Source organism: Colletotrichum chrysophilum (assembly GCF_026319265.1).
Source record: "Colletotrichum chrysophilum strain AFK26 chromosome Unknown scaffold_26, whole genome shotgun sequence".
Classification (NCBI taxonomy): Eukaryota; Fungi; Ascomycota; class Sordariomycetes; order Glomerellales; family Glomerellaceae; genus Colletotrichum; species Colletotrichum chrysophilum.
In genome coordinates this window covers 295305-317003 of record NW_026517313.1, presented here as the reverse complement: position 1 = coordinate 317003, position 21699 = coordinate 295305, and the positions used below count along the sequence as shown (strand labels likewise).

The 21699-nt window shown below is 51.1% G+C and overlaps 7 protein-coding genes across 7 annotated transcripts; 3 read left to right on the top strand and 4 right to left on the bottom strand.

The window, feature by feature from the left end:
- Positions 1 to 2727: 2727 nt before the first annotated feature.
- Positions 2728 to 3524, top strand: COL26b_004378 (uncharacterized protein; the record flags this gene model as incomplete). The annotated part of the gene is made up of 3 exons (XM_053177256.1): positions 2728 to 3040; positions 3096 to 3149; positions 3457 to 3524. The coding sequence occupies 3 exons, from the start codon at positions 2728 to 2730 to the stop codon at positions 3522 to 3524; spliced, it is 435 nt and encodes a 144-aa protein (XP_053038852.1).
- Positions 3525 to 4264: 740 nt separating this feature from the next.
- COL26b_004377 (uncharacterized protein) lies at positions 4265 to 5704 on the bottom strand (the record flags this gene model as incomplete). Its single annotated transcript, XM_053177255.1, has 1 exon — positions 4265 to 5704. One exon carries the CDS (start codon positions 5702 to 5704, stop codon positions 4265 to 4267), a length of 1440 nt encoding a protein of 479 aa, XP_053038851.1.
- Positions 5705 to 6890: 1186 nt separating this feature from the next.
- Positions 6891 to 8024, bottom strand: COL26b_004376 (uncharacterized protein; the record flags this gene model as incomplete). The annotated part of the gene is made up of 4 exons (XM_053177254.1): positions 6891 to 7530; positions 7586 to 7650; positions 7713 to 7906; positions 7970 to 8024. 4 exons carry the CDS (start codon positions 8022 to 8024, stop codon positions 6891 to 6893), a joined length of 954 nt encoding a protein of 317 aa, XP_053038850.1.
- A 1304-nt stretch (positions 8025 to 9328) lies between these two features.
- Positions 9329 to 9946, top strand: COL26b_004375 (uncharacterized protein; the record flags this gene model as incomplete). The annotated part of the gene is made up of 5 exons (XM_053177253.1): positions 9329 to 9382; positions 9435 to 9467; positions 9524 to 9614; positions 9673 to 9714; positions 9768 to 9946. 5 exons carry the CDS (start codon positions 9329 to 9331, stop codon positions 9944 to 9946), a joined length of 399 nt encoding a protein of 132 aa, XP_053038849.1.
- Positions 9947 to 11482: 1536 nt separating this feature from the next.
- COL26b_004374 (uncharacterized protein) lies at positions 11483 to 12391 on the top strand (the record flags this gene model as incomplete). Its single annotated transcript, XM_053177252.1, has 2 exons — positions 11483 to 11545; positions 11768 to 12391. The coding sequence occupies 2 exons, from the start codon at positions 11483 to 11485 to the stop codon at positions 12389 to 12391; spliced, it is 687 nt and encodes a 228-aa protein (XP_053038848.1).
- Positions 12392 to 12802: 411 nt separating this feature from the next.
- On the bottom strand, positions 12803 to 14033 carry COL26b_004373 (uncharacterized protein; the record flags this gene model as incomplete). The annotated part of the gene is made up of 4 exons (XM_053177251.1): positions 12803 to 12860; positions 12914 to 13673; positions 13754 to 13802; positions 13899 to 14033. 4 exons carry the CDS (start codon positions 14031 to 14033, stop codon positions 12803 to 12805), a joined length of 1002 nt encoding a protein of 333 aa, XP_053038847.1.
- A 1154-nt stretch (positions 14034 to 15187) lies between these two features.
- On the bottom strand, positions 15188 to 15700 carry COL26b_004372 (uncharacterized protein; the record flags this gene model as incomplete). The annotated part of the gene is made up of 1 exon (XM_053177250.1): positions 15188 to 15700. One exon carries the CDS (start codon positions 15698 to 15700, stop codon positions 15188 to 15190), a length of 513 nt encoding a protein of 170 aa, XP_053038846.1.
- Between the last annotated feature and the right edge of the window lie 5999 nt (positions 15701 to 21699).

Here is a 21699-nt window from a genome sequence, read left to right as displayed (position 1 = left end):
CTGACATAGACTGCCCTATGCACCTCTTCCAAGGGCGTCCCTAGGCCTGCATTTGATCGTCCCGGTGCTCCGGACCCGTCACCACCGCCGGAGACCTCAACTTAGCCTTTCCGTCACCTCCGGCCAAAATGTAGCCGACGGCGGGTTCCCCATCCCGACTCCCGACTCCAAGACGGGGTTCCCAGTTTGCCGTCCGATTCTTGAGGATTATCGTATGTTTCGACCGCACCCACCGAGTCAAGCGAGCGCTTGTCGACTTCAAAAGGTCCTCGTGCCCCGTCCTTGACATCGTATTTTGTTTTTTCGACCCCGGCTGGGGTGTTCGGACCTGGAATATATCGATGTAATATGGTTCGTTCGTTGTCCGTGTCTATTTTGCCGCTCTGCCATCCAACAACCCTGATCCTTGACGCTAAGGCCCTCCTGGCGGGGACGACCAGCTTCCCCTTTGATAGTGACATTTTTCTTCTCCATTTCCTGTCAGTTTCCTCTAGAGGCTCAAAACTGGGGTGCGTTGCCGACCTGGTCCTGGGCCGTCTCCGCCGCCTCGTCATCCCCCCGTCCTGGCGGCGCCGAATCCAACGCTCCGCAGCCGTCAAAACGGCAAAGTGGAGGAAGAGGACCTGGCGTCCGTCGTACGATGATTTCGAGTCAGTCGGATCATGTCCAGTCCTATGTTGTAGTGTAGGATGAGATTCCTGGTTGCAGCACGCAATTCGCATGCTGCATCGTGATGAAGCTGGATGGAACCGTGCCGGTGCCAACTCCACGTGTCGTTCCGTTCCCCGGCTCGAGAGATCCGAGCAACCGACGTCTTCGCACTCCCGAAGACGGTTCTGGCCCAAGCCGGCCCCTGGAAGTGCAGGGAGCGGCCGCCAGCAGTCCTCTCCTGCCATGAACACCCAGCCAAAGAACCGTTGCCCCAGTGTGGGTCCGCTCGTTCGATACCTTAATTAGACGAGACACAGGTACGTTGAACGGGAGGTTGCATCTTGGACAAACCATTGGACTACCAGGAACCAGGGCGTTGGGTGACCGTGCCATTGTCCGACCCAGAATAGCTGTCATAATGAGGAACCAAGCATATCACCGCCCCAACTGCCCGACACGTCGGCTCTCAAGGTCAACTGCCGATCGAGAGCGGCGAGACATTGCGATCGCTTGGACCCTCGGCCGGGGTTTTCCCGAGATCCATCCCACGACGGAGAAATGACAGGATACTAGCCCAACTTGGCTTCCCCAAGATCAAAGTTCAGGTCGATGGAGATTCTTCTGGTCGTCACGGTTTGGCCAGTGGGGTTCGACGAGTCGGCCAAGGCCGACAAATGAAGACGAGGACGAAGTATTTGGGTCGGTTACGATACCCGGTGGGAGTCCAGGGTACGGTTAGCTGCGAATTGGTGTACTGGTCGTGGTTTAGCCTCGCCAGCGGATACGGAGTCAAAGTCGGAAGAGGCTCGACCGCCAACGCAGTTATTTGCTCGTGGGGATGGATGAAAACTCTTGCGGTGATGTTGACTTGGTGGAAGGTGCCCTTTTGAAGGATTGGAAGGTACAGATCGATTGGAGCGGCAGTCATGTGTCAATGTCAAAGCACAAAGCACGGATGTGATGACCACCTCTTGCGGAAAGTGAGAATGGCATCGAGGGGCCAGTAGGGCCTTCTTTCCTCATTCCAGTGTCTTTCCGGATGCGGCGTCCCCCACTCCTTCTCTCTTTCCTCGCTGTTCGTCCAATGATCTTATCTAGATTACTCCATGAGACGGTACCCAATGGAGAGGAAGGCCCAGTCTGAGACCATTCGCATGTAGCGCTCAAGTACATCTGCCCAGGTACACAGCTATGGAGTACCTTGTGCACATACACAAGGTACATTGAATAGGTACGCACAGAATAGGTAGCCAGCAACTTTGAGGACTCCAAGGTCTCCAATTGAGCTTTCACTCTTTCCCCAGATGCTCCTTGGAACCCGTCCCTGCGTCTGAGAGCCCTTGACTTCAATTATTATCCGTACTACGAGAGCCCTCGAGGCGTAATTTAGCCCCTATGCGGCAACTAACAGAATCGTCTGCGGTTCAATGTAGTCCAGTCTCACCTGCTATGGTCACGGATGCTGCTGCGGCAGCACTTTCCGCCGTGGTTTTGGTTGTTTCCTTTCGCTGATACTGATGCATTGCGGCTGCTGACTACATTCCGAATCCCCTGAACTTCTTATCTCGCAAAGTACCTGATATTGATGGCTTCCTCTGGTTTCAAGTTTTCGTGCTGCGAATGATGGCAATCACGCAACATGACGTTCTCCAGCAATCGACCCCAATGCCATCGTCACTGCGCCGTGCTATGCTTAGGCTTGGATGATCAATAATAGCCTGCACCGCGTCTTCTCCCGTCTCCTCCGACCCCAGCCAAGTGTCCAGACAGACCAATCGTACTACACGATACGCGAAGTGGACATTTCGGCACACATCGCTTGCCATGCGTGCAACTATCGTCCTTCCCAGGAACGAGTGGGATGGGGCCTTATCAGCACCCCCGTCCCAGGACGAAGTCCGACTACAGAGCATCGTCATTCTCGTCGTTTCAATTGTGTCGATTCTTGGCGCAGGATGGATCATGCTCAGTTTCTGGGTAAGTTAGAAACTGAAATGAAGTCTCTTCAGCTGACAAGCTGCGAAGCTATTTCCAAATCTGCGCTCATTCCGCCACCGTCTTATTCTTGGCCTCGCCATGAGCGACCTCATCATGGCCGTCAACTTCCTCTGCTCCACTGCGATGAATATATCCGGTCGACTTATCGGTGCACCCGAGAATGCCACCTTCTGTAGCTACAACGGCTTCATGACGCAGTTCTTCGTTATACAAACCGACTATTGGGTTCTCACTATTGCCGTTTGCACATATTTCATCCTTGCTGGCCACAAGAGACAATCGACGTGGATTCAAAACCATGAATATCTTATCTGGTCACTCCCCTGGCTTTTCTCAACTATTTGGGCGCTCATCGGCCTCGTCAAAGACGCATACCGCGACATAGGCGCTTGTAAGTCACACCCCTGCGAAGTGTGGCTAGTTTGCAGACTCTAATCCACCATTAGGGTGCTGGTTCGAATCCGATCGGACTCGTCTACTGGTCAACTTCGTCCCACGATGTAAGCGCCCTTTGGTTGTTCACATGGGCTTCAGCTGAAACACATACAGGGGTCATCATAGCCACTATGTTTGTCCTATATGCCTATCTCTACGTCGTTCTTTACAGAGCACATAATGAACTGAGCTCGGTGGTGGACGAGGTGTCCGGGCACACGACCCCTGTCAGAAGCGTTGATACCAGCTTTCAAGACGACAGCTTTGGTGGCGATCGTCAGGCCCGTTCGTCAGCCACGTTGCGAAGACTGAGAAAGGTTTGAGGTCAAAGGTTGCGTAGACGCCAAAGACTGACCGACTAACTCTGTACAGATTGCCCGCTTGATGCTGTTGTACCCTCTCGCATACGCCGTCATCTGGTCACTTCCAACGGCGATTAGAATATACAACTCAACAACGGAAGCTGCAGCACCGTTCGCTCTGCAGACTATCGATAAAGCAAGCATCGTGGTCCAAGGCTTGGTCGACGCGGTTATCTACGGCCTGAATGAGACTTCGTGGTCGAGTTGGCGTGCCCGCTTGTCACGTCATGGGTACCCCACTCTGGCGACGATGAATGCAGACGATGCAAACGAACCACGAGAGAGAGAACGTGAACAGAGATCTTGTCGACCGGCATGCGGAAGAAGAAGAGAGATTACAGAATCGACGGGGTCAGGGCCTTCAACCCTCGTCGAGCCACAAGATGCGATTGAACTAAGAGATTTTACGACCGAGCCGCATCGAAAAGTTATCAGAGAATAAGACAGGGTTGAAATTTATCGGGGCCTCGGAGAGAAGGGTGACACTTCTATCATGGCCCATACATGGGCCACAACCAAGCCTGGCCGGTTTGTTCTTGGAAGGCCCAGACCCAATTTCAGTTCATTAGGTGTTGTTGCTGCACCTTGTTAGACGTAATTGAGCTATTCGGCCCATTGATATACTATTCGACTGCCATTAGCTGGAGAGCAAACACAGAGATACTCGTGAATTCGTCCTTTATCTAGACGTGATATCAACGTTAGATTACTACGTCATGTGGCTCGAAAGCAACCTTCCATCCTAACTACAAGACATGGTCTTCATGAATCATTGACCTTCCCCCTTCCTCTTGATACATCACACACAAATGACTTCTTTAAGCCTTGGTTCCGGAGGTCTCGGCGGCAGAGGTTGCAGGGACGTCCTTGGCCTTGGACTTCTTGGCCAAGCGCAAACCGCCGATGGCCATAACCAGGGCCTCGATGCCGAGCACGACGACAAGGGTGACGAGAGCGCCGATGACACCGGCAACGGGGGTAGAGATGCCGTTGGCGTCCTTGTTGGAGGAGCCGGAGCCGGTGGAGTTTGCGCCGCCGTCCAGACCAAGCGCAGAGGCGCAGGTGCCCGTGGAGTTGCCGCAGGCGGTGCACCAGGCCTTGGTGTCCTTGACGGCGAACTTCTGCATCTCGGTGACGAAGGTGTTCCAGGGGAGGAGCGTCTCGGACTGTCCGAAGAGGGGGTACGCGGTCAGGTTGTTCTGGCCGGCGGGGCCGTTGGCGAAGCGGAAGCGCACCGAGACGTCGTCGGCGGCCGGGGCGGAGGCGGAGGCGTTGGTGACGAGCTCGAAGACCATGGAGGAGGCGTAGTCGACGACCTCGGTGAAGCTGGAGGACGCCTTCTGCAGCTGCGCAAGGCCGAAGAAGGAGGAGAAGGTGGCGTAGGCACCGAACTGGATGTTGGCCTTGGTGGAAGAGGCCTTGGCGGCGTTGGCGAGAGTCGAGTTGAGGGCGACGAGGATCTGGCCGGCCAGGACCTTGCCGGCGATGGCGCGGATGGGGTCGCTCTCGTTGTAGGCCAGGTTCCACTCGTGGACGTCGGCGTAGGTCTTGAGCTGGGCGAGTGTGCTGTTCGTCAGCAGGCTCTCGGAGGAGATGGTGTCGTTGTGGATGGTGGCGACGTTGACGAGGTCGAAGATGGTGTAGGCGTTCTCGAAGATGGCCGTCTTGGAGGAGAAGGTGCCGTTGATGACGGGCAGCAGGCCCTGGTAGAAGTCGGCGGAGGCGTCGCTGTAGTTCTTGTACTCGGGGGAGGAGAAGTAGTTGTTGGAGCTGACAACGGCGTTGCCGCAGCCGCTGCCGCCCTGGAGCCACTCGCTGTTCTCGGCATCCTGGGAGGTGGCGGCGGTGCTGACGGCGTTGACGGGGACGTACTGATAGCCGCCGAGGGGCGCCTCGACGCTGGTGCCGTTGGCGAGGGTGTTGGCCGTGCCGGCGGGAGGGTAGAAGCCCTGCAGCCAGGCGTAGGCGGAGGACTGGAGGACGACGTCGGTGGGGGAGGTGACGGCGAGCTGCTCGGGGCGGACCTCGTCGGTGCTCAGGGAGCGAATCTGCTGGGAGGCGTTGGAGCTGACGTAGCGGGAGCGATAGTAGAGGCCGGAGCTGTAGACCTCGTCGGCGCCGAGGTCAGTGAAGCGGACCGGGGGCCACTTTTTGGCGGTGCGGTCGCCGTGACGGTGGAAGACGTAGATTCCGAGGACCGTCTCGGCGGCGGCCGGGACAATGGGCAGGCCAAGGGCCAACAGGAGCTTGAGTTCCATCTCGGGTGTCTGTGGTTTGGTGTCAGTAAACCATGCGCTGTCCGTCGTCGCATTACCATTGAGAATCAGGAATGTCTGGCTTACGTTGTGTGGTTGATTAGGTTTAGGAATCTAAAGACTTGCGGTCGACACAATAGTACAACACGGTCCCAGCCGGTTCGTTATTCCCGTCTAGGAGAGGAAGACGAAGAATTCTCAAGGTGAGCAAGCGACCTTGGAGATGGAGAGAAAGCCTGGCACGTCCAGGAAAGCGCCCTCCAGCTGCCAGAGCCGGGCATCGCCGACTCTTTAACCATCGCCGACCGTCGGCTTCCGCACCTCATGACTGGCGGAATGCAGGAAAAGAGAGACGGCGAATCCCTGAGGGACCCCTCAGCCCACCACACACCTCTTCTTCCCGAATACCATCTCCATTGCTGCAGCAGTAGCGTGTGTCTCTCCACCAAGGCTTGACCCGCTTCCTAGCTCCGGACCAGTCGATGGTTCGCGATAAAGGAGGGGTAAGAGAAAAGCACCAGCCACGGTGAGTACTTTCGTAGTAATTGCAACTTATCACCGGCCGCGCCCTATCAATTGCAACCAAACAGCCGCGGGAGGAATCTGCGTTCGGGGTCGGGATGGACGTCGGGATGTGCCTGAAGCAGGCAACTCGTGCGTCCAATTAGTCAAATGGCGAAGAGTGTCCCCACACCATCTGCAACCTATCGCCTGCAGGTCGAGGGATGTGGATGCCGGCTTGGCTCAAAGCTTGAGTTGCGCCGCACGCAGCCGGCCTATTCCAGAGCCGCTAATTAATTACCTTAGTTGACGAGGTGACAAAACAAAAAGTTCCCCTAGGCATGCAACCACGAGGGCGCCGCCGCTGCATCTCCGCTCCGCGGCTTTGGGCTGTCGGGCGGTTAAGACAATGCAAGGCGGGAATGCCTCGTGCCGACAGCCGGAGATTGATAAGATTTCATTCTCGGATTGAAACAGCGTGTCTGGAACATTCAATCTGTTTGATTTTCCACAATTCGCAATATCTAACATGTAGGGCGCATCAGCAACCGCCCACGCGACATCAACTTACAATCTTCGAACCCCAGTCTCTCTATCCAATTCCGCGGAGTTGTTGGAGCTGTGTTTTGCAGACCCCACAACCAGAAACCCCCCCCCCCCCCCCCTGCCTCTCAAGCCACCGTCCATCTCACAATTTGGAAGTCGGCTTGCGCCCGCTCTTCACGTGCTTCGAGATCTCGCCTTTGAGCAGGAATTCCGGGTACTTCATGTCTTCATCGGTTCCGACTCCCAGCGCGCTCTGCCGCCTCCACGCGCCACCGTCAACGGGAATCGCCTGGCCGTTGACGAAGCTGCCGGCATCACTGAACAGGTAGACGGTGGAGTCGGCGATATCGCGGATGTAGCCCCACCGGCCCTGGGGAACGACGGCATCGGCCCTCGATTGGTCGGCCTTGGCGCTGGAGAGACGTTCCATGCCCTCCGTGTCCTTGATCGGGCCCGGTGCGATGACATTGCTCGTGACACCATACGGGCCGTACTCCAAACACACGGAACCCATGAGGGCATCAACGGCAGCCTTGGCGGCCGAGACATGCGCTTGCAGTGGCATGCCGGTGTAGTGAAAAGTCGCCGAGACGAAGATGATGCGGCCACCTGTCAGGCCGTCCTTGCTAGGCGTGGGGTTTCTCTTGGCCGACTCAACCAGGTACGGAAGAGTGGCTTTGAGGGTGTTGAAAGTTCCCAGCACGTCAATGTCCATGACAGCCTTGAAGGCGTTGGGGCTCATGGTGGACAAGGGTGCAATGAAGTTGCCGGCAGCGCCTGCACTACTGGGCCGTCAGTCTCGGAGCCGGATCGGACCCATTGAAAAGCGGCACTTACATGACAAAGTCGATGCTGCCGAGCTCCTTGGCACATCTGTCGGCCGCGTCCTGCAGGTTCTGAGGCTGAACGGCGATATGTCAGTTTCCGATGTCTCTACGGGGGCGGCTGGTGCAGCGTTGCATACATTCCGGACGTCGCATCCACCGATGCCGATGACCTTGGCGCCTGGTCTCGCAGTGGCCAGGTCCTTGGCCATGGACTCTGTCTTTTCGACATTTCTGCCAATGATACACGCATTCGCTCCGAGGCGGACAAGAGCGCGGGTTTGGGCGCTGCAAATGGTTCCAGCACCGCCGGTGACAAAGGCAACTCTGTCATCTGGAGACACACGTGAGTCTCACCGGTGTTCTTGAGCAACAACGGTACCACGGGTAAACGTACTGAAAATTCCGTCCTTCCATACCGGACTCAGGTACTCGGACTCGGGAATAGGCATGATGGCAGAGTGTGTTTGTGGAGAACAACGTGTGAGGGTGACGATGCGGTCTATTCCCAGACAAACACGGCGCGGTGGATCTGCTTCCCACGGGATTGGTGAGGTAAGGCGGAATAAGCGTGAGAATACGACGACGACGATTCCGACTACAGGCCTCTGTGGATCCAATGGCTGCACAAATGCCGGATGGTATGCCGATCTATGTGGCACAAGAAAAAAGAAACGAAAAAAAAGGTCCGGCAGGAGTAGCGGTTGCTTTTGGGTGTCGGACGGCAGAGTGCAGCTCAGATCGCGGACGGTAGTGACGCGACGAACCTCGGTAAGGTCGGCGAACGGAGCCTGCCGCACGGTGAGAGCAATAGTGATTAGTCGACGGGTGTGCTTATGTCAGCTTTCTGCCAACCGACGGGCCAAGGAACCCAGGTCGAATTAGCGGAACTGCACCTCACTCAGCCAGCGTGCCACGGCTGATTGGCGGGCATGGAATACAGCGCGGAACAGTGCTGGGTGAGCTTGCCTAGGCTCATCGCTGAGCTCCTGAACGGACCACAACACCTTCTTCACCTTACCCCCTCCTACCCCAGACGGACGCTAATTTAGCGCCCATCATCCCCGGAGCTGTCTCCTTATCCCCTGACGAACATCGAATCGAAGAAATAGAGTGCCTCACACTTCTTCAAAAGGAATTGAGGGCCTATGTGAGCAGCACCCTAAGAAAACAACTCTACTGGATCACTCGCTTTCGTGTAAACAGCTTTCGCTTGCCTCGAATTGGCCTGCGTTCCCTGTGCTGGAACAACTCCTTTTCCCGTGGGGTTTGGACTGTACTTTCACTGCCATCGTCCAGCGACTCGACTTATTGTCAGCGTTAAACGACGCATGTTTCCAAACCCCTCACGCACACACAGAATCACATAGATGCAGGATGTAGTCCGTCTTTATGGAACAATGATACACCACCTAGAAGAATAAGCAGGGACTTTGATCACAATCGACATCCCAACCCCTGAGTCGGGATGTAGCCTTGGCTGGGCAGCCCAGATGCGCCAACAACAATACCCACCTCGTTGTTGAATCTATCAAATCAAAGCTTTCCAGGCCCTCGACTGATATGGATATTTTCCAAAGGAGTAAATGGAACCCGAGAGCGCAGTGTGCCAATGCTACCAACGTGCATATTTTCTTCTGGGCGAGGAGAGGGGTAACATCTGTGGCTCTTGGACAGATAAATGACACCACGCCCGTCAAACCTCAGGCAAGATTCATCATCTCTCTAGGAACTCTATGACACCCAAACGCCCATGATGTGCCAAAATTCTCCGGTTAACGAAGGTTCGGTCATTGCCCCTGGCGAGAATGTAAGACCAAATCGAACAGAACCTTTCAAGATTCATCTCATAGGGATTATAGGACACGGTTGACACCACATCGGACCTCGCTGTCGTAGGTCTAATTTGTCTCGCTCAAACATACAAATAAGCTGCTCAATACCGTCTCAGAGTGTTGCGTCGTCAACCACTAGTATTGCTAGTTCGGTACTCAGGTTTCGCATCGAGAATGGGAGAATCTATCACTCATACAAGGAGGGCAGTAAGTGAAGCTATCAACCAGCTAGATGTATGACATAAACGTGGACTTACGTGCGTAGAATACAGCTATCCCAATGACCAAAAAGAGAACGAAAGACTCGGTATGCTCTAATCCTGCTGTTCAAAAACCGAGCTTGTCTCACAGCTTCTCTAGATCTGCAACACAACCTGATGCTTCTCACCTTGCACGAGAAGTTGGGCCTCGCCCCGCCTAACGACCAGGATTTCAGGGTCAAGCGTGTGCTCGATGTTGGAACTGGCACCGGACTCTGGGCAATCGACTTCGCTGACGAGCACCCCGACGCAGAAGTAGGTGAATCCTGCAAGCCATAAATACTCGAACGCTCACACGTGCCACAGGTTCTCGGGACAGATCTCTCTCCAGTTCAGACAACACAGTGAGTACAACATATTAGGAATTCAGCTGCTGCCACTGCTGTAGCTTACGTTTGAAAGTGTTCCGCCCAACGCCAAATTCGAGATTGACGACGTGGAAGAACCCTGGACGTACAGTCAACCTTTCGATTATATCCATGTCCGCGGGATGACATCGAGCATTTCGGACTGGAAGAAGTTTTTTAGTCAATGTTTTGCGTAAGCGTCCCACCTCCAGGTAGCGTCGATTTGGCTAAACAGAGAGACCAGGAACCTCGAGCCCGGTGGGTATCTTGAGCTTCAAGAAGGTCACATGCGACCTGAGTGCGACGATGGAACTCTCACACGTGAGCATGCTATTTCAAAGTGGGTAGATTACTTGGAGCAAGCAAGCGCCAAATTCAACCGCCCTTTCGTAGACTGCCCTAGTCTGGTGAAAGTCGTTGAAGAAGCAGGCTTCGTTGACGTGAAGTTAACGAAATTCAAATGGCCTCTTAATCCATGGGCTACAGACAATCATCATAAGCTCCTCGGCGAATGGACTGAGGAGAACTTCATGGAGGGTATCGAGGCTTGGACCCTTGCTCCATTGACCAGGGCTCTGGAATGGACGAGAGAGGAAGTCTTGGTCTTCCTGACACAGGTGCGGAAAGAACTGAGGGACAGAAGCATACATGCATACCTCCCCATGTGAGTTGGAACCTTCCGTCTTCATGTTTGACAGCAAAACTGACAGTGCCAGTTTCGTGATTCATGGAAGAAAGCCTCTCCAGGCAGGCGACGAAGGGGAGCAGTGACGAAGAGAAGCATTGAGGAAGATAAATAGTGAGGTCCAACATGAGAACGACAGCCAGAAGGAATTCTATCGCATGTTCTTAGACAGATTATTTGTGTTCTCCATCTAACAAGTCCTGGAGATCATTTCATCGGCGATGAGTCGGGATTCCGGTGATAGATAACACAATTTATGTATGTTATGCAGCGTAACTTGTGCACGATTCGCAACCTCGGTGCAAGTTGAAGTGCGAGCAGAAAGCACGGATAATTTTAAGCTCAGCTTACCCCATATGATAGACCCACATAAGGTACCCATCCAAAGCAGCCAACCAAATCGAAGCAAAACAACCAAAACAGCCCCTCTCTTCTGTACCTATTCCCGCGCAAGCGGCAAGCGGCAAGGCGGGAACGTCGTCAGAGAGCGTCAGTCAATCAATCATTCCGACCCAACCCCATCCCCAAACCGAGACCTTTCACTCGTGCCGTGCCTTACTTTCCCTCGACACCCAAGTGGTCAGGTCCCAAGCCAAGGTAAGATCAGGTTCAACAAAGGGTCGCACCAGAACCCCCTCCATCAGCGACCAACCGACGACTACCATCCAGCAAGCCGTCAGATTTCGATTTCTGCGGCGACACTTCGACTCTTGCATCCACATCATCATCGCACTTGTCTCCAACCTCCCCTCATTCTTCCCCGAGCCTTCACCCCCCGCCACCATGACTTCTAAAGGAGTCTCGCTCCTGAAGTTCGTGGGAACTGTTTCCCTCGGTCTTCTGACTGTACGTCGCTGCCCCTGCTCTCTCTCTGTCTCCCCCGCTCGAACGCACCGACCCGGCCTGTCGTCGGATCACCAGTGACGCCACTATTCCCATCCCCTCCACCTCCCCGCACTCGCATCCTGAACCCCGGCACAATTTGACAATGCATTCCCTTGCTCATAGTCTTCCATTTACGACCCAAACATCGCATCGCATCGAAAAGCTGACTTTTTTATTCAACAGGGCCTCTCCTACTCCCTCTCGACTGTGACCGTCCCCTCGATCCTCTCCCTCCCCTCCGCATCCGACGCCCTCCGAGCCTTCCAGAACCTCTACCCCAGCGCGAACACCCGTTTGCGCATTCTCACCGGAGTGTCCACCGCCTCGTTTCTCTTCGCCTTCTTCCTCTCCCCGCGCGCCTTCCGTCACCCCTACCTCGTCTACGCTTCCGTCCTCTGCCTCGCCTCCGGTGCCGCCGAGCAAATCACACCCTATGTCCTGAGCTCTCCCGAGTCCTCCTCGGAGGCCATCGCCGCTCGTCGCCAGGCCCGCCGTGAGCGTGAGGACGCCCGCAAGGCCGCTCGCATCGCGCGCCAGGAGGCCCGTATGGAGGCTAGCTACGAGGTCCTTGGCGACACCCACAGCGACGCCGCGAGCGACGGCGAAGCTGCCGCCGCTGCCGCTTTTGCCGAGGAGGAGGAGAACTTCAACGGAGAGGAGATCCGCGTCGTGGTTGATGGCTTCAGGAAGACCCAGATTGTGCAGACAGCCATCGCCTCGGTCGGTTTCCTGATGTCCGTCATCGGCATCTGGGGCGACGGCGCCATTCAGGTCTTCCAGACCGAGACCGTTATTGTCGGTGTATAAGAGGCGTTGATGGCCTAAGAGATATGATTATTGCAAGATTGTTTGCGTATAGGAGTCATGATATTGAGGGGGGCTGGGAACACGATGCTACATCACTACCACTGTCTACGAGGCACTGTCGAACTCGTCATATATTCTTCCTTACTCACCCCGACTAATTAGAGTCGGATAACTGGAAAAAATAGACCACCGAAGCTAAAACGAGTTTAAACTCGCCTTTACAATGCTCACCTAGGTCACATGACAAGTCGATGTCGATGCTGATGCACGGCATGATTGATTCATTCATTACGCTGTATTGGGATAAGTAAACCGTGGCTAGGCATGTGATACTAATCCTACTACGCTAGGCCAGAGTTTGCGATGCATTCACTGTCCAAAGGTGTCGAGACTTTCAAGCCTGATGACTTCCTAAGACTTGAGTCTCTCGCTTCCGGCCATGTCATCCTGTGCATCCTTAATCAAGAACCTGCAAGGTCGTTAACACAGTGCCCTGGATCAGGTCGATGAGGCCGAACTTACCTATACATCAGTATCGTTGGCGGGATGGTGCCCAGATGCCAAAGACTATGCGCGTCAAGAGCGCCAAGTAAAGGCGGAAAGTCGAACAACTCGAGACTCATGACAGTGACGATAATGGCGACGACGATACTCGGCCAGATAGCCCACACCCTGCGCGTTTGCCTGTACTTGTTGTAACTGAACCACAGCCACATCAGGTTCTGGATCACTCCGACGACAACGTTTGCCGCCATGTTGTAGGTATAATCCCAGCGCACACCCTTTAGGTACGCAACGTGCCCCGCATACAGCAAGACGCACAGCAGAGTCCACGCCCTCAGAACGGACCGTCTCCGCGGCGTCGGGCGGTCTAGACGCATGACGCGCACCACGGTGTAGTATAGCCCATAGAGCACGTTGGCGCCGGCGGCAAAATAGTCAAGCTGCTCCGTCGCAGCAAAGTCGCGCGTGTGGAAAATGGCGCTGAAGGTCCACGAAGCCACTCCGACGGCCGCGAGCCAGGTGTACCAGGGCATCAGCGGGTAAGAGGCCGGGACGGCAGCGCGGAACTTGCGCAGGCCGTCATAGTGAGCCCAGAGGTTTCCCAAGCTGAATATCGTGCTGAAGGGCTCCTGGCATCCGAGGAAGCGGTGGAAGGGCCACTTTCCGTGGAACTGGACGACGCGCTCGCCGGCGGCAACGCGCTTCTTGGTTATGATGTGCTGGCAGGTGTAGTCGCATTCGGAGGAGCATGTCCAGAGGAGGAGACGACGGTGGAGGGCTGCAAGACGGGAAAGGTTGGTTAGCTTCATGCGTTTGGTGTTCCAAGGGGGTCAGCAAAGGGGGACGTAGGCGACGTACGGATCGGGGTAGCATCTTTGCCTGGAGCGCAGTTCTCATCGTGGCAGACCTGGATCGCGGGGAAACGAGGAAGAGAGTGTCAGCCTATGGAAGTCGTAGACCATGCTTTGGGGGTCATCTCGCGCGCGGGTGTGGTGGCACCAACTTGGACGCATTCGCGGAACTCTGGCATGCGGTCGCCGTATGAAGCCTCGACGGTTGTCGCGAAGACGAGGAGGGCGGCGAAGACGGCTAGGAACAGAGGAGACCGTGATCGTCTCCCCGCTCGTGGAAACTTCATGGCGCGGGCATTTATCGATTCGTCGTCTCGTTGCTGATGTTGTTGTCGTCCCTCGCAGTCAGTGTCGCGTGAGGCGGGTGCGGGAGGGTTAAAGTCAGAGACTGCTGAGGTGGTACGGGTTTCTTGGATTGCTACGGGACACAAGGGTTCGGAGGTCTCGGGCGCTTGCTGCCTTGCTTGTCACTGCTCGAATGGAGGACCGGTCATTTGCTGGCGGGGAATTTGCATGTGTGATTGGCTTGATTTTCTGGGGCATTCCAAGACGTGGGTTCAGCTTAATTATCCGATCTCTTTTCCAGGGGCTCCCAGACTTTACCTTTTCATCATTTGTTTTTTTACGTCTGGCGATGCATCGGGGATTGGGTGACTGCAGCTGATAGATCGCACCGGTTTTTAATTCCTGAATAGGTCCTTTTTCTGCGGATGGATGTAGAGGTCAGCCCCTCTGCCACTTCACCGTCCCAGATGGGCTTGGGCCAGAAAGCTCTGGTCGTTGTGAAGTCCCTGCCATGATGCTTGGAATGCAGTCTAATATTGTCGAACCCCCCACCGCCTTTGGGCCCAACTAATGTCGATGAGGGCGAGCAACAACTCGATAATCCAAGCAGAAGCGTGCTCCATGAGGGAGACACAGTTGGACTGCACAAACCGCAGAATGTCAAGGTTCGCAGACGGGCTGGTTCGCCATGCTCGGATCTGGATAGCCAAGACTTGGACGAGGAGTGTCGTTTTAGTGGTAAAAGAAATACGCGAATCTTCTCTCTTGAATCTCTTCTCTGAAACATTTTGAGAGAGATCTTTTCCCAAAGCTATGCCCCTTGTAATAATCCTGCGAAGCTGTATCCGTACAACAGAACGTCATGGCTTGCGGGTGGGACAGGAAGGGCAGTGGGCCGAAAAGAAAACACGCGATGGCAAATCTGTGTTCACAACGGCAAAACAAAACTAGTATATCGTCGGTATGGAGAGGTTGAAAACCCCTCTCGGGTATCATAACTTTTAATCCCTATGAACAGCTCTAATGCTTCGGCTCATCGCCGTTGCCAAAGCACGCGCAGCATCAAGCAATCAATAATGACCTGAGCACTGCTTGCAGCCAACGGAGTTTTTCTTTCCTTCATGTCCCAAACAACTTTTCGTCTATTTACCCCTCTCTATTCCACTTCGGATTCGAACATGGACTTGAATGTAACCATTTGTTCATAATACTCTCGATCCAGGGGGCTGGTGGTTTGGGCGCTGAAGCCCTCTTGGTAGCGCATTAGAACACCATAAGCTCGGAGGAATGGGTGCTTGTAAGCATCAAAATTGATGACCACCGGCGTGAAGAGCTCAGGGAAAGTAGCGCAGTCCAGGAATGCCGGGTTGCGGTGGCACTTCTCCTGGATTTGGGAAGCCCTCACATGCTCCAGGTGGCGTACAACTTCCAGTTGAAGTTTGTTCGGTTTCGTGTCCGAGCTGAAATCTCCCGATAGCCATTCTTTGGCGAATTCATCAGCCTTACGCCTTCGGATATAGCTGATGAACTCCTGTTCGAATTCAGGCGACCATTTGCCCTCGCCTATGAATGCATGACGGCCCTCCCTCGTGGAGAAACGTCGATCAAACATCTTCAGGACAGCGCTTTTGGGGATATCCGGGGGTCCATTGGAAATATAGACTTCCATGACGTTCCAAGTGTGTGAATGGAAGACTCGCTGGATGATCAACGTCATTGCCTGTGGGACTTGACGGTCGTCTTTCTCGAGCCTGTGGACATAGATGACGTTGCCGCGATAGTAAGGAGAACTGTGAATGTCAGCCGGGTGCGGTTGGTCGTAGATGTTTCTTGTTGCTTACTGGGAGTATGCTATTCGGATCCAGTCCACGACACTGTCGAAGGCACATCTAAGTCTATGAAGTATGCGCTGAATGGCTCCTAGGACGTGTTCGATTCCAGAGCGAAGAGACATGGCGATCTTGGATCCGAAATAAGAACTCCAATTGCAATTTGTTGATGTTTATAAGGAAAGTTTCTGTGCTGGGGTTTGAAGCACTGCTAATGGCGAATCGATGCATAAGAAGGTAGCATCGTTGATGAAGTGGGATGGAAAAAAGATCGTTGCCAGGAAGCGTGGATGTACCTTCAAAGTGGGTCCACCATGTTGAGCCTACCCGATTTGGCAATCAGCTAAAGCTCCAGTGGGTACCTGCCTACAAGAAGGTGTGGCGCTAGCAACCGACTCCTTCCAACAGGTCGTCTCGGCGAGTACTGCTGTAAGTGGCTTCGGTGAATGCAAGGCTGCTACGTTCGAGGATACGAGTTGAAAGATGGCAGGAATAAGGGGGCGTTCTAGCAATGGTCGACCTTTCTTGTCACTTTCACTTACAGAACCCTTGAGGTTAGCGGAAGTGCGTCTCAGTTGCACAGCTGTGGGAAGCATTCACACCCTCGATAAAGGTTGATATGCTTCTGATAAACCAAATTTCTGGCTATATAAACGGATGGGAATATGTTTCGGTTCCGACTCTAGGTACTGATTCAGTGTTTTTGCAATTTCTAGCCCGACTTAACCCAGCCGCACAGATACCCGGCAACGCACGCCATCCCTTCCGCATAAGGTTTCATCACGCGAGACGGAAACTCTTCTGACGGGTGCGAATTCGCAACTTCTACTAGACCTATATTCAACTCTGCTACAAAAAGAAGAAGGTCACAGGCTCGGAGAGCTTTCAGATGAGACCCGTCCCAGCTATCCCGCTCGTCGGAGGCTGGCACGAGGTCCAAGTAGGAGATATCAGATCGCTAGTTTGCCACGGACCGACCAAAAGTGGTTTTGGTTATGCATGTAGGGTCCTGCTAACTTGGTAGAGAAGAAAGTCGCTCTCTCTGGCCAGTTCACTCCGGCACCTGAAACCAGACGTCTGGGCGCCAGCTATTGACTACATAGTAAATACAGCCACATCTGACATGACGTAGATGTAAATCCAAGTATATTCATCCAGTAAATGTATCATGACAGTCTTCAGGGGGTTCTCTAGAACAAAAGCGACTTCAAGGTTGCTATCGACATCTACCCAAGAAGAAACGTCAGAAACATAGCTTGCTCATGCATCCATCAAGTCTCCAGAACCCCTCCCTCATCCTTGGAGGCCCTGCAAAATTCTCTCCGGCATCGAATATTCTTCTGCAGCGGCTGAATTGGAAAGGCAGACTGGCATTGAGCACGGCCTAAATATCACCACTGCTCTCGAGGACTTCATTTATCAGCATCGCCAACGCAGCGCATCAAAGTAACCGTAATGTTCAACTCTCATTCAACTTGAAAGCTGGAAAGTCTGGTTTGTTGCCAGGCTAAGAAAATCCCGAATCCTCCCAACGCCATGCCCTCAGACACATCATATATGCCCCAAATATACCCCAAAAACCCGTAGTATACACAAAGAAACTTTTTCGTCATCACCCCAAGCCTTACCAGAAATACGGCGGCGGTATCGCCAGCATCCAAGTGTCAAGCCACCTCGACGCCGCGAATCCCGCAATGAACCCTCCCATCGCAATCGAAAACATGACGGCAGCCGTCAAGCTCGGGCTGACGTCGTGATCCAACCACGTCTTCCTGAACCTCAGCTTGCCCACCCTCATGTGGAACATCTCCTCCACGTCGACTATCCCGCGGTAGTTCGGCTTCAGCTCGGTTGAGTCGCGCTCCGTAAAGTGTTTTCTCTGCACCCTTCATCGTCGTGTCAAAGGATCAGCCCTCGCTTTTAGCCCCGTCTGGTCAGTCTCTTCAGCACTGGGGGTTTTGGAGAAACAGGGGAACGGCAAAAAAGAAACTTACAGCAAAGTAAGGCAGATGTCACCTTGCAACCTCGCCTTCAGCTCGAGCTCGGCGTCGAGGTTCAGGCCGATTTGTAGCCGTGCGGGCTTGGACTCGGAGAGGCGCGGAATTACGGTGGGAGCAGGGAGGGTTCCCTTTGGCTGGGCGACTTGCTTGTTGCGGTTGCGGCGGCGGCGACGGCGCGTGCTGCCATCCGAGGAGACGCTTGAAGCGCCGCCGATACTGGACGCAGAGTCGTCTACTACATTCTGGGCCTGAGGAAAGTTTAGTTGGAAGGTTTTCTCTTGAGTTGAGGGGTTCTACCCTCTCGGTGATGTTGCTACCTTTGTGCTCGTCTTTGTGTCTATTGAGATGTTGCAGGGAGCCATTTTTTCTGCTTCGGAGTCCTTCTTCTGGGCGCGGGAGGGGATATAGTATGGAATCATCGATCGTCTGAAGACAGAATTGGGTTGCAAGACTTGTTGGCGGTCTTGCCTTTGGTTTCGATTATGTGTCTAGAGGGACTTTGATGCTGCAAGTCTTTCTCGGATATCATTTCAGAACAGAGTTGAAGAGAAAGCAATCTTCGAACAACGAGAGCATCTTCCCAGGGGTTGGGATGACAACTCTCCTATATACCCTCCCCAGATCCCCCGACTCGCCGCACCCGCAAAAACCACCAACCACCACCACCCTGGCAACTTCTGAAATCTGTTTCCGAAATCCAGCACTCCGTGAAATGCCCACCTGTCCAAATCATCCCAAAAAGTTTCCGAGACTCATCCCACTTACACGGACCCCTTCGAAGCCCCTTCGTTGCAGCGTCACGTGATGGGTCGATGGTGGAGTAAAACGGATGGAAACCTCGTACGATGCCGTTCAACGCTGAAACGGTAATGCAACCTCGACGTCGCTCATCACTCAGCGTGTCAGACAAGGGGGAGCCAGACTCCGATGTTCTGGCCTCCCACGGCCCGCCTTTGCTAATGCGGATTCCTGTCGCTGGGTGCAGGGCATACTACCGGGGATTTCACCGTCCTTCAAAAGAGCCTCTCAGAACCCCCGGTACCCATGCTACGCCCCCACTTCACTTATTTCGGTAAGCCTATACCTGCGAAGCGGGTGCTCACCACCTATATAATCAAACTATCTAAATAATTAATTAAAGCTATATTAATCTATTAATAACGTTATAGGGTATGTAGTTTCTTTCCTTCTTTATAAATTATAACTAGAAGTATCTTACAAGCTAATCTTTATACTTTAGCCTTTTTTATAGTATTAGAAAATACTAGTTTAGCTAGATTTTTATACCTATCCTATATAGATATAAATATAGCGTTAATCTAACTACTCTTATTAAATCCTTTTACTATAGCTATTACTTAGCTTCATACTATAGCTAATATATTTCTTAACTATAATCTCCTATTTTTACTAGCTTAATGTATATAGTAAACCTTCTCTATAGCTTATATTTAGCTAAAGTTATCTCTAGTATAAACCAGCTAAGCTACCTATATAAAGGTATTCTTTATAAAATAGTCTATATTATATATAAAGTTAAAGATCTTTTTAGTAATATTATTAGTTTAGTTATATATTTTTAATATAAACCTTATAAAGTTCTAATATATTATATTAATCTTCTAGTAAGTTATTAGAGTTCTAAATAGTAATAACTAAAGTTTATCTCTAAGTTTTAGAGTTACTAATAGAGATAGTATTACTTAGTAAATAATAATCTTACTAAGTATTTTTAGAGAGTTATATAAATAAATATTAATCTCTCTAAAGCTAGATATAATAGTAGAAAGCTTAAATACTTATTCTCTAACTCTTTAAATTATAGCTAGGAACTCTAGTTTAGTAATATAAGTATAGCTCTCTTAGATAATAGTTTTAAATACTTTTAAGTAACTATATATATATAATATTATGTTATTAATTAAGTAATAAAGATATCTTAATAGTTTTTTAGTATTAAATTATATATAACTAAGCTATTATAATTAGTTATTAAAAACCCATAAATATTAATATTAATATATAATATTAGTTATATATAATATTATAGCAAAAACGTAGTATAATTTATAGTATGTAGTATACTATATACTACTACTATAGTAGTATATAGTATAGTTATAATATTGATTTTTCTAATATAGTATACTATATATTATAACTATATATAGTCCTATAGTACTATAGTATATAGTAGTTAATACTCTAGTTAATACCTATTTATAGTAGCGTTTTACTAGAGGTAAGGTTAGCAGCTTTATATAGTAGTAGATTTACTATATCTAAGAGGACCTCTTAGCGTATATAAAACCTTATATACTTAAGTTAATTAATATATATATATAGTGCTTCTTTTTAAGGTATATCTAGTTTAGTTTTGCCATTTGCTTGTTTAATAAGTAAAGGTTAACCTCTTAATTAATAATATAGCTGCTAATATAGTGTCTTGAATATCTTAGCTGCTTAGGTTTAATAAGTTATTAAAAAGGTAGAATTTTTGCCTATAGTAGTAATAATATCTTATATATGGTTTTCAGCCTATTAATTATATTTTAGTATTAATTTAGATTTTCTAGGATTTTTTTTGTTAAGATATTGTGGGTTAATTAATTGTGTAGATGGTTTGATTGTATAAGTAGTAAGCAGAGATTGTCCAAAAAATATAATATAAATACATCCCCTTATATTGTTAAATCTACTAATATAGGTATTTTTAAGCACTTAGTATGGCTATTATATAAAGTAGATATACTATAATTATCTATCAAAAGGCGCTATTCTTAAGTGTAGGATCCACTTTTATAGCCCCTAGTCTGCTATAGTTATCGCTGCTTATATAATCAAAGCACTAACATTTTCCTTCTTAAGTTAAATATAGTACACTAAAAATACAGGCCCACTTTTAAATATATAAAAATAATTTAATTAGTAATATTACGTAATAACCTATATAAACCCTGTATTTTTTGCTTTATTATAGCTATATATCTAAAAATAATATTAAAAACTACTATATTTAAATAAAAATAGATATATTCTAAGAAAATACAAAAATACAATGTATTTTCTGTATTGTATTTTTTCCAATCTCTGGTAGTGAGCACCTGCTTGTGTGGGTGAGGGATTTACCTGAACTAGCGGAAGTGGGGCGTGGCATGGGTAGGGGGAGATCAGGGTCCTCGTTACCGAACGTTGTCGTCGTCAAAGTAAAGAGGGTCAAACACTCGTCGATTACCCCTCGTATGTTTGACTTGTCGAGCACGCGTCTAGCGGGAAGATCCCGCTGGGCTCACAAGAGACAGGCATATTTGGACACGGGTTATCGATTGACCATTCATATTATCGAATTCTCTTGATTTTCGCCTCGAGCTTTTCCACGCGACGATGAAAAACACACCAAAACTCCACATGTATGCGCCGCGCATGCTGAACCGCCACCTTTCGTCCCATCCCAGCCCAACCCAAACGAACACCCCTGCCGCCAAGGTATCTTATTGGGAAATCTAATCATGTAGTACGAGAACCCACGAGGTGTGTGTCTCGATGGAGGCAGCCATATCGTAACCCATTGAGAGCCTTGCCGCCGTGCTTTGAAAAGCAGGATGAACCTTTCCGTCCTTCCGAAAGGCCTAGACTTTCCCCGGCTTTTCTACCGATGCCAAACCCGGCACCATCCAAACCTCCACCAGCTCATGCAACGCTTCAGATTCAGTCCTAAGGCCTGGGGAAATGGGGAAACGGATGTCCCAGTCCGCAGACTCGGAGACACCCACAATGACCCAAAACGTAAAGACTTTTGTGTCGATCATTGTTTTGTTCCTCTTGACCCATCTCCATTC